The sequence below is a fragment of the Pseudochaenichthys georgianus genome, chromosome 11, assembly GCF_902827115.2.
Source record: "Pseudochaenichthys georgianus chromosome 11, fPseGeo1.2, whole genome shotgun sequence".
Classification (NCBI taxonomy): domain Eukaryota; kingdom Metazoa; phylum Chordata; class Actinopteri; order Perciformes; family Channichthyidae; genus Pseudochaenichthys; species Pseudochaenichthys georgianus.
In genome coordinates, this window is record NC_047513.1 from 6,240,333 (window position 1) to 6,252,973 (window position 12,641).

General features: G+C 37.5%; 1 protein-coding gene across 2 annotated transcripts in view; it reads right to left on the reverse strand.

Annotated features, from left to right (window-relative positions):
- The window catches only part of olah (oleoyl-ACP hydrolase), a 26,446-nt gene extending 15,151 nt beyond the window's left edge, over nucleotides 1-11,295 (reverse strand). The window contains exons 1-5 of one of the 2 annotated variants that reach the window (XM_034094349.2): nucleotides 11,205-11,295; nucleotides 10,381-10,514; nucleotides 9,557-9,695; nucleotides 9,377-9,476; nucleotides 8,921-9,090 (exon numbers count right to left, since the gene is read on the reverse strand). In XM_034094349.2, coding sequence (XP_033950240.1) covers nucleotides 8,921-9,090; nucleotides 9,377-9,476; nucleotides 9,557-9,695; nucleotides 10,381-10,514; nucleotides 11,205-11,227 — 566 coding nt within the window. In that variant the 5' untranslated portion in view covers nucleotides 11,228-11,295. The remainder of the gene's footprint in view (nucleotides 1-8,920; nucleotides 9,091-9,376; nucleotides 9,477-9,556; nucleotides 9,696-10,380; nucleotides 10,515-11,204) is intronic. The other variant, XM_034094350.2, reaches the window with a different exon arrangement.
- Between the last annotated feature and the right edge of the window lie 1,346 nt (nucleotides 11,296-12,641).

Sequence of the window (12,641 nt, forward strand, 5' to 3'; positions counted from 1 at the left end):
GGGAGAAGACTACTGTGCCACACTTCTTGGATTCCATGTGTTCAGCGGAGAAGACTGCACCAGTGCCTTCAAAGGGAAGGGGAAGGTGGGGCCCTTGAAAAAGCTGGAGAAGAACCCGAAGTTTCACAGGGCGTTCAGTCAACTCGGCGACAACTGGAATGTCAAGCCTGAGGTGCTGAAGCAGTTGGAGCAATTCACCTGTCTGATATATGGAGAGAGTCGTGAGTCTTCAGTGGACTGATGAACCAATTAGAAAAACCAAACCCCTATGATGAGGAGCAGGGATGGATGAGGACTGATGGAGTGTTGAGACCGGTGGTCCTGTGGTCCTGTCCTGCCAACCTCCCTGCTTGATCTCCTGGACACGACAGAGCGTGAACAGGAAGACGAAGAGGAAGAGGAATTTGACTCTGATGATAGCATTGAAAACAATGATTCAAATTGAGTATTAAATCAGATAGTGGAGAGCCAAACCTTGACTGCTTATCTGGAATGGGAAAGAGTAGTCACATCAATACTTATATTATGATGTTTGACCCTTGCTGTAGGCTAGTACAAAACAAATAAATATTGGTTAAATACACAGCATCTGTCTGGACACCCTATGTGTTCACTTACTGTACTGCAATATTGGCGTCTCTAAATTTGCATAGCACGCCACAGATACATCTGATCACTTTGGGAATAGTTTTATTGTGATCTTTGACCATCAAAACATGGGTCTAGACACATTATTTGTTCATGTATCTGCAATAATGGCTGAGAGAGTGAAAAGTGTGAACATTCCGTTGTTGGCAATTGTGACACTAATTTGCATAAAAAATACATGTGGGACATCCAGACAACATTTTAACATAGCTCATCATTTTCTACATACTTTTTCCACTTAGGAAACACTGATTATAAGAATATTTCTCTGTCGGTGCAAAATACATCGTTCTTGGTACAAGACTAAAATGCTATTTTATTGTAATGGCGGCACTAATTAGCATAATAGCATGCCACAGACACATGTGATCACTTTAAGAATAGTTTTATTGTGTTCCTTGACCCTCAAAACATGGATCTGGATACCTTATTTGTTCAGTTATCTGCAATAATGGCTGAGATATAGTGAAAGGTGTAAAAAGAGTGAAACTTGATTTTTAGGGTAAATAAACACTAATTTGGGGAAAAAATATACGTGGGACAATTTTTCAACTTTTTAACATAGCTAATCGTTTTCTACACCATTTTTTCAATCTAGAAAATCTGATTAAAAGTATATTTCAGGGGGGTGCATGATACCCCCTTCTACCCACTAGACTACTGTGGGTGGGACTAAGTCTCGAGGATAGGAGTCGAGGAGGGGAATTAGTGAAATGAGAAAGGGCCTAAGTGTCTCTTAGTGAATGTCCTGTGCTGCTCTTAAATCTCATAACATCAGCTTTTCCTTTCCCTCTTGGATGTTCTTCTGGACCCTCGGAGAAAGAGAAAATGGTGAAGCAGTCCTGTCTCTCAGGCCTGTCCTTTCCTAACAGAAATATCAAAAAACATATTATTGCAGGGAGGTGTGTTTGTTTGTTCAGGGGCTATAAATATAATGATTTTCTTTATTTGAATGTGTTTTTTAAATCCAACAGTGTACTACAAAGATAATCAGATTATGAATAAACCGTTCTAAATTCATCAACATTGAAATAAATGTATTATTAAAATAATATTTAACTGTTATCAAAACTTAGTGCAACTGTAGAAGCTTGCTCTGTTCGGTTGTCTCACTTTTAATGTTTTTTTACAGTCAGTATACAGCAGAGACAAAGGGTCGCAGTTCTCACTATGTTCAATAATATTTGCCTTAAATACATTGAAATGTGAAAGTTGAACAAAAAAGTGATGTTGCTTGGTAAAATGTAACCTTTTGCTAAGAAAGTACTCTCAACATCACTGATGTGTAGGTCATCTAGTATTCAGTCATGTTTAATGGCATGTGGCATCAGTGTATTAGAGTCATTACTTTATGCATTCTTTGTAAAGTATGAAAAAGGTATACCTTGGAATCCGTGCTGAAGTTCTCTGCTGTTAGGAGTCCAGATCTGTCTCTCCTCCTCTGGTCCAGCCTGTCTGGATCACCTTAAGGCAGCATTTCTCAAAGTGTGGGGCGCGCCCCACTGGTGGGGCGCAGAGATGTGATAGGTGGGTCGCGAAAAAAAAAAAAATAATTCAAATTTTTTTTTGACATTTTTTTTTCAAATGTATTTATTATTTATACACTGGTGGAATATCAAAACAACGGAACGCCCGGGGTGCAAAACGTATCAATGAAAAGCGACCCTCTACCACACAAAACAACACCTGTAGATAACCCAATTTGTGTTCTTTGAAATTGAAAAGGATATTGCATTGTGTTTGTTACTTTCGTTGCAGTTGTATGTCAGTTAAGTGTAATTTGGCATGCTTTTATTTTGAAGGCAAGTTTACGCTGTTGACAGTTGTTGTTGCTATGGAAACAAGAAACGTTTCACAGCGGGCGGAACTTGTCATAAAGTCCGCGATAATAAAGCCCACCCATTTAGAGGGAAGATATGATTGGTCAATTGTACTGTCATTTGACATTACTCTCGTTCAGTTACTATAGCTGGCCCTCTGTGAATTCATAGCTGGACGTCCAATCAGCTCCTGTCTTCACAGACTCGCAGAGAGGAGCTTCTTTCATTTAACCCTTCACATTCAAACAGAAACTGAATAGGCAGATTCAAAGGATTTATTTCTTTGGAAATGTTATTTTAAATAGAATTTAATCAAGTTATTTTTGGTAAAACTATTGACAAATATTACTAAAAACATATTTAAAAAAAATATATAAAGAAAAATATAATTTGTTTTAATGTTTTTAAATATTATTTTGTAGAATATCTTAGGCCCTCAGAGACAGGCTCGCCACTGGTAAAAATCTCTCATACACACGTGTGAAACGCTCTCACAGACACACACAACAGCGTTGCAGTCGGGAAGAAAAGCAATGTGGAGCGAGAGAGCGAGAGAGCAAGAGAGAGAGCACACCTTTATCTATTTAATAAAGTTGTACAAAATAAAGTAAGAAATCATTCCAATGTGTACTATAGGACAGTAAAAACTTTAAAAGGGGAGTGATTAGTCAAATATGCATAAATAAAAAGAAAGAATGCTAACTAGGTAACATAAGATAAGAATAAACAAGTTTAAATGATTTGTTGTGATCATATTCTAAAGATGTTTGGATTATTGAAAAGTATACAGCTCCCTTTCATCTGAGTGTTGAGAGCTGTATCCATACATTCATGTTGGGCTCAAAGTAGGGCTGCTCGATTATGGCAAAAATCATAATCTAGATTATTTGGGTCAATAATTGATATCACGATTATTAAAAACGATTAACCATTTACTTTGAAAAACATCAATTTATTGAAGAAAATAATTTGAAAAGTATGTTTTTAACAGTTGATTACCCTGAACTTTAAGTATAATTCAACTGAAAAACCTATTTAAAAAATAAATAAAATCGTTTTATTTCGATTATGTTGTTTTCATAATCGTTGCAAGCCAAAATCGTAATTGCGATTAAAATACGATTTAATTGAGCAGCCCTAGCTCAAAGTGCACCAGATTGATGCATTCAACTTCAACATTTAAAAAAAATCTTCCTGGGGGTGCATGCCCCCGGACCCTCGAGGATGTGACGTCCACCACCAAATAAAGCAGGTTAAAATAATTAAATTGCATACATTTTATTTTAGTAAACACTGAAAACGGGTCCCACAGACCCAAACAGCACTCAAAGGTTAAAGGTAAGCATATAATAATGTTAAAATGTGCTAAATATATACACTGCAAAAAAACAAAAAAAAGGAGTAAAAGTAGCTCACGACTTGTTTTATTTTTTGAAAGTAACCCTCATCCTAAAAAAAGTTGGAGACCCCTGTTATAGAACGATACATTTGACAATTTTAAGCTTGGCCTATCATTTTATTGGAGCGATGAGGAACAGGTGGGGCTTGCAAAGGCCCACCTGTTCAAAGTGGGGAATGACAGAAAAAGTTTGAGAACCACTGCCTTAAAGAGCCTGTGACACCATCCCAACAACTGTTGTGCAATGAAATATTGGGCTACTAGTAATCTCGAACCGTCAGTTTAAAAAAGAAAAAGCGATACCGTTTCGTTAAATATCAATAATTTCGAACATCGCGGGGAAATTCCTTCACTCATTTTGAAGTTTTGGGGGAAGCCGGAAGTGACGTCAATGCGGGAACGCTTCGAGAGCCAAACACGGACAAAGTGTGTTGTGTCATGCGTAGAAATGGTGAATTACTGAGTTTAGGCACGTTAAGAACGTTTTAATGAAGTTGACTACAGTATATTCATATTTGTCAGTGCTTTCATGTCAATTCGGCGATATAAACATAAATGATCGTGGTGAAGATGATTACATTAGGATTACAAATCGGGAGTGAGAGCTGCTGAATTTCCTCCCGTCGGATGTGATATAAAAACAAATCGATTATTTTTGTGGTTATAAACTCAAGTGGATGAAACTACATTTATTAGTGCTTTCATGTCAATTCGGCGAACATATTATACATTAAATGATGAGTGAGGATGATGATTAAAAATCGTTTGTTTGAGCCGGTCTGCATTTACTGATGAGAAAACAAACCGATGCTTTTTGTAGTTGTAGTACACCAACAACGTGGATTAAACGTGTGGTTTTTTACCACAATGTTGGGGAAATTAATGGATAAAATGCACGGATTATTATTATTATTCCCACTCCGATCGGGACACGAGGTCCACCGTTTCCCCGCAGCGAGGCTCCCCCCGTTGACAGTTTACGTGGGCTGGGTGCAGTGGCGGACTGTGGGTGCAGTGGCGGACTGTGGGTGCAGTGGCGGACTGGCCATCGGGACGAATCCCGATGGGCCGGTACCGAAGTGGGCCGGTCGGATAAGTAACTAGCACATCCCCCATAGGCGGCGCGTGAGGCTCAGGTTTGAGAAGGCTAAACAACTTATTTTACCTGACGCTGCCCGCCTCCGGCGTCTATAGAAAAGAGATCCACTCAGTGTGCGGAGTTTAAATCTCTCAAGTCATATTACAGGATAAAGGAAATACAGTTTAAACTGCCGTATGCAGAGAAGTCGCCGACGTGTCGCACTTATCATTCATATTACATCATCAATCAGATCATCGATCATATAATATCATAATATATCATATATGTCCTGATCTGAGTCAGCTTCTCCAGCCTCATCTGGCCGTGCAACACTCACAGTGTCACAGACTGGATGCAGAAGTATTATTTAACACATTATGTTGACGAAACACTCGAGACAAATGTAATGAAAGTCAGATCCACTCGTGTCTTAGACGTGAACGCGCTCTCAGCTGGAGAGAGAAACCCTGGCTTGATTTACCGAGTTGATAACCAGCGTCGTAGGACCGCTTAGCGAGATCTCGTTTGTTAGTTTGTTGTTGTTAGTTTGTTTGTTACTCAAACATATCCAGGGTCTGTTGAACTGGCTTCGTAGTACAGGGCACAGGTGGCTAGCAGCGCTAATGTCAAAGACACAGACATTATACATTATATTTGTATTTTACATCCCCCACTCCCCCCGTTGACAGCTTACTAGCGGTACCGAAGTGGGCCGGTCGAGAGTCCCGGGATGATTGTTAGTCCCAGTCCACCACTGGCTACATGACCATATGATCGCCCATATTGACGCACCTCATTCCTAAACTTAGAAGATACAACATAAACCGATCCTTCAGCCTCATATGAGCTCTCAGACACGTTAAACATTAACCTGTCATCGCTGTCTGAGCTTGCTGCTGTGTGCGCCGTCGTGCGTTTACATCTGACTGTATATATATAAAGGTTTACATGCAGATGCTGGGATCCTGAACGGTGCAGCTGGAGCGCTGTGCCCGCAATGACGTCACCCATCATTTGGCGGGACTTGAAGAATCCCAGAGAAGATCCAGAAAATTGTCAACATTGAAGGCAGATTAATGGTTATCAAAGTACAAATATCCAAAATCAGTTCAGTAACGGTTTTCAAGGGGACAATATGTACTCAAATTGATGGGTTTGGATGATGGGGGAAAACCGTGTCACAGGCTCTTTAAGGAGACTTTGAACAAACAGATGTAAAGTTACATGCGTGGGTTACAGACTTCTTTACATGCAAACAACTTTTTATCTTCTTTTAAAAACAGGTCATAATCTTATTGTTATACTTAAGAAATTGCTGGATATCACAGTCCTTATACTGTATCAGTTTGATTGAGTATTATTGTGTAGGTCCTTTTTATTTAACTGTTACTTTGGATGTGTTTCTCATGAGTCAGTCAAATTAATTTGTTTTCATATGCCATATTCATATGTATCACACACGTAAGGGTAAGACACAAATCTATTTAACAAATGCAATGCAATGGATAAGCTTAATTTTCACTGAAGTCACAGATAACGTCATATCTAATATTTAAACAAATAATTTCCTTGTCACTAAAGCATTGACTACGCTATTCATCGTCCTTAAATGCAGGCATTACGTTACATGTTCCGTTCTACAGCCACGATAAGGCTGTTTCTCAAGTGTGATGATAATACAATTAAAAGAGGCATTGGTAATAATATTAAAAACAACAATGTTTGGGTCGTTCGTCGGATAGGCGGTTAGCTGTAATAAATAACTCCAGTTCAACAAACCATATTACAATATCTAAGGGAGCGTTATTTCTGGACCATCTTGAAATGTGACATTCATATTTTAAAGATACGCACATTTCATTGTGAGGTTGATTTAATATACACTACTCTCTTCAACAATACGTTGACGTTAGCTAGTCTATTTTATGCTATAGTAGAGCATAGCGAATTTAAACAAACCTTAACAATGCATACAGTAACCTAACTAGCAAACTAACTTAACTATCTAACGTACAAGGATGACCTTATTTTAGCAACCTTGCACAGAAGCCTTTTGGTATACAGTAGCATCCCATTTAATGTTTTACACTCTTGGATGCTACGCATAGCATCGTTAGCACAGATGGAGCTACCGATTGCTCAAATGCTAACCCAACTCTAAACATTCATTAACGTTAGCTTAATAAAAACATCAGTAACATAACATAAAGTACGCAGGGTTGACTTACCGAAGAAACTGCATTCATGGACGGTCTGTTTTAACCGCAGATAAATCCTATATTTGCATGACGAATAGTCCACCAGGAACCAACACAACAAACACGGCCGAGTTCAAGTAGTGTTCTCCTCATGAGCTGAGCCCCTGTAGTATCTGAACCACAACGCTCATAATACCCATGGATGTATAATGAGAACCATATTACCCCTCCTGTACCTGGGCCCGGGGACAGGATGGAATCAAGAGAGCTCAGACCCTCACTCATATAGAGGTCGGAACATGTTATAAGTATAAATAGATACAAGCATAAATAAATGTAGGAAAAAAAACATGAATAAATAAATGAATACATATGTTGCAGTGTTTTCAGGGAGCTTTAGTGTGTGTGCTGTGGCTCAGCTGGAAAGCAGTTGACTCATGACCGCAGGGTCGCTGGTTCAACGACTGAACAATACGTATTTGTTGTTGTTTATAAAAGCTACAGCTAAATGAGATAATGTAGTTAATAAATGTATTGTTTGATATGGTTTAGCCTTTCTCAGACTACAACGTGGTTAAGTTTATGAAGGAATGCAAATCCCTCTTTGCAATGTTTACCAGCCTCCTTAGGCTTTTCAATCACAATCATTAAACTGTAATAAAAACAATATTGTTAGCATGAAAATATGATTTAATGTTCGTTGTTTAGAGTTATTCTAAGGCTTTACTCAATGGGAACTCGGTATGAGATACAGCACACTGTTGAGATGTCCAATCTGCCTGTTTTACACACTTTGACCAGCAGGGGGTTTGTGTTCAGATGAAGCCCATGATGAAGCCTCATGAGATGAACCCTTTTGCGAACCAATTGGCTGAAAAGCTTCAAAGCTTCATAAGGCTTCATCTCGCCATCACTAATGATAGGCCAGAAGTCGGTTTGATTGCATTCAGGCTCGATTGCTTATCCTGTCGGGGTAGCCGGATGATGCTGCATCGCAATTTTTTATGTCGAATTTTACACACCGAAATATTTGACGTTGAATTTTTTTCACTTGAATTTTTGGGATCTGAATGTGAACATTCGCATTTTTTTAACTTGAATTTTTACATTTTTATTTCACATAGGTAAATTCGAAGCCAAAAAAATTCAGATACATGATTTTCAAAGTAATTATTTTCAATGCTATAAATTCGGTGTCTGATAAAATTCAAATACTTCTGTCTCTTGTTTGCTTCCATAGTTGGGGGTTGTTAATATCGCAGAGAGAAATAACGTCAACAGCCATAAAAGAAAACCTTTTTTTTAAGAAATAAAAATGTTATATAAATCAGTTTATGAACTATAAATGCACAAGCCCTCTGTAAAAACGACAGAACGTAGATAGGATAGCAATAAAACTAGGAAGTTGACTTTATGTAAATGCTACTAAACTGGAGATGTCTGGCTGAGAGTGCAAACACTCCTCAAGATATGCTACATTTCATACATTTAGCCGACAATGCAGATGAATAGTGTAACATGTGTTTAACTAAAACATGACAATGAAACTTCCCCTGTTTGGTACGACTCTCTTAGTATTTTAAAATATCAGGAAGTTATGTTGAATTATGCAAATGAGGTCCGGACACTTAAATATGTATTTTGGATGCTAGACTGAAAGAACTGTCAGCCCAAACTCTAGGAATTTCAGAGCATGAAAAAAAGTACTTTGCCTTTAATCTCTCGCCTTAAAATGAATGGTTGAGAAGAGATCAGTAATAAAGATGTGCCCCACCTGTAGTTCTCCACAACGTGCAGGTCGGCCTTCAGCGCAGGGAGGAAGAGCTTCAGAACCTCCGGGTTGGCCAGCAGCTCAGGAGGAGTTCCTCCAATCGAAATCATCCACTGCAGGAAATCCTCATCTGATAGGTCGCTTCTCTTTGGGGCTTTGATACGCGTCTCTGACTTAAAGACAACATATGAATGGTTCATCAGCAATACCAAACAGGTATCTTCTAATATATATATATATATATATATAGAGCTATATATATATATATATATATATATCCTAAGAGTTTACATAAATATAAAAGGAGTCAGATGGTTTGGCCGTAAATATCCTGTAAGTTTTACTCACCTGTCATTTATGATTTCATGGTGTCTTTAAAGTTTTGCCTCCTTGTATTAACAAAGTTAGTGATACTAAGTGGATAATCCTGGATTAATACATTTAAATGTATTAACTTACGTATGGTGCCGAGGCACCAGACAGGAAGATGTGCACAGGTTCCAGGTTATGCACTCTCTTCAAAGCTTCTGCCACAGCAAAACTGGTGAAGGCACCAAAACTGAAAACAGATCAGGATAGATAGATGTTAAGAGAAAACAAGTTGTGATATAACTTATCAATCCTGTATTGGTGACATACCTGTGTCCAAACAGAGCGAAGGGCTTCTCTTTCAGCAGCGGTACCAGTGCAGCAACGACCTCGTCCACAACCTGCTGCAGGCTCTGATGGAACGGCTCTCTGGATCGGCTCTCTCTGCCGGGAAGTCTGACAGACAACACTGAGGAGGGTGATAAAACAAATAGTTGGACAATTTCATTGGAGGGTTCTGCATTTGTTCTTATTTATTTATGAAGCTTTTTTAAAACCCTCCAACCTATCTGGTGCAAACAAGTACTTTTTGTTACTGGGCCCCAAACTGTATACTTGGAATAAACATCAAAAAGACTTACATTGGTCTCATTAATACTGCTGAGACAATTGCATTGCTTTTTTGATAAACCTACTGATAACTTTCATTGCTTTCTAATTTTATTTTATTTTTTATTACAAATATATCCATGTATTCTTCTTATATTGCTTTTTTCTTTTAGCTGTGTCTTTATTGGTTGTATATACCAAGACACCATTAAAAAAAAGTGTTCTCCCTCAATGTGTTTTCTGAGGTTAAAAATAATAATGTTATAATAATACAAACAAATATATCAATAATAATAATGAAAGAAAATGTATGTCTTGTACAAAGCACTGTTCAGTAAAAAGTTCAGATACAATGTGTTATCACAGTACAAGGATATCCTTTTAAAGTTCAAGTCCCATTCCCTTTTTTTACGTTACCTTTTGTTTAACCAATTATATTTGACTGTACAATAAAGACTACACTGGCAACATCAACAAGCATCTGATAAGTTGTGAATATAGTGCTAACGGTAGAGATAAGCAGGGCAAAGTGCAGCAGTAGGTACCTTCTATGGAGCTGTGGAGGACGTTCCCCCAGCGAGCGTAGTGTATGGAGCCTCCACCCGCCCAGGGGAAACAGATGAGCCGGGCCACAGCGTCTGGCCTCTTCCTGAAGCAGCTGATCACCTTTTCCATTCTACTGCAACACAAGAGCAACATCCAACAGTCACTCACCAGTCACATCTGCTGGGAGTTAGTTTATGTTGAAAAGGGGAAAAACACGTAATATTGTTGCTGCACCACCAACAAAATACTGCTTATTATGGGTAACTATAAGCAGAGGTGGGATGTAACTAATTACATTTACTCAAGTACTGTACTTAAGTAGAGTATAGAGATACTTGAGTATTTCCATCTTGTGGTACGTTGTACTTTTGCCCCACTACAATTCAGAGGTAAAGTGTGTACTTTAACTCTACTACATTTATTGAATATGTTTAGTTACTATGTAGATTTTGATAATGATGTGTGATATTATAACTCTTAAATCAGACTTTAGTTCCACCTGGAGTAAATTCACAAGCTACCCTGCAGTATACAAAGTCATTCAAACTAGCTGCACCTTTACCAGCTTTGAGAACACTTTAATTATCAATCATTATAAAACATATCATATATGTTATTCTGAAATGGACCAATCTGTACAATGAATGAGTACTTTTACTGTTGATACTTTAAGTATATTTTTATGCTAATACTTTTGTACTTTTATTTGAGTAACATTTTGATTACAAGACTATTACTTGTAATAGAGTATTCCTACACAAGAGTACTAAGAACAAGATCTGAGTACTTCTCCCACCTCTGAGTATAACAATGTTAATCATACCTGTTTGTTGCAGGCAGCTCCATCAACTTCTCCCAGGAAAGCTGTGCTAATTCTTCATGCTAAATCTAAATGCTATCACTTCCTGGTTATTTTCTTCTATGGTACTTCTATGGAGCTGTTGTATAAAGTTTAGTGTGTATTCTGGAGACATCTACAGTATGGAGTGTGTATGTCCATCATTATGAGTAGGCTTTCACTGAGCTATTAATTAATAATTTCATAATTTGTAATAAGTTAAATCGTATATAACATATATCGATAGGACAGGATACAACAACAAATACACGCAGTTATTTAACATCATTCATGACGTAAATAGATGAGAAAAGGTTTCCCGGAAGTGACGTTGTTTTCTATAGTTGGTATTTCCCTATGGTATTTCCTGACGGATTTCCCTCGGAGGTAGAGGAGGCAGCAACAGCATGGTCAAGTTAGACACAATTAAACAGGCAAATACCGAAAATACCACAACCTTCCCTGATAGATTGATAGTATTGATCTGCATTTAATTTTGAAGCAATACAAAATACTTAGCGAAAGTAGCAATACAAATAGCCTACACTAGTAAAATCCCTGCATGGACAAATGCAGATGTATTCAGGTCTTCAAAATAAAGGCATTTTCAGAAGTACTATCTGTAAGTCAGGACCATTTGTGCAGAATGGACCTTTCAAACATGTGTATATCAATATGTACTTTTGTATATTATTTTAGTGTACTAACACATTGAAATGCAAATTATTGGTTTGATTTATCCAGTGTTACAGAATTGGACGACATCAAATATGTATATATTAATTTAATTTGTAAGGACTCTAAAATAATTAAATAAGAAGGAATACTTACTGTTAAGGAGGGTTGACATTCAAATAAACATAGACTCATTTCAAAGATACATGCATTTAGTTTATTTTAAATATTTGTACTAGTTTACTGTATATTTTGTATGTAAAATCTTAATAAGAAAAATGTGATGGAGTAAAAACCAAATATAAACATTCAAAGTTGAGGCGAGTCGAAGCATGTAGTAGGCCAGTTTATAATGGAAGTACCTCAAATTAGTGGACATTTGACTTATTTACAAGGCTTTGACAAGGCCCTACAGTACATCACTTATTCTTTGTCAGCAGCTCAACTTTTCTTTTTAATTATGCACAATGGGATTACTTACCAAAGGGATGCCAACTCTCCTTTTGATTATTATCTTCAACATGTTTTAATGCTCTTATGCCTGCCTATTTTTATTTCTATGTTATATAAAAAAAAAAATCTTAGCATACTCTTCTCTTCTTGTTTTTATTAATGTTTTGGTTTATTTTCTTGATATCAAAGCACTTTGAAAGATGCTATATAAAATTCAATAGGACAGACCAGAACCATATAATAGAACCGGTTCTCTCTATATGGCGCTGGGACAGACTTGTGCTTTTATGTTGA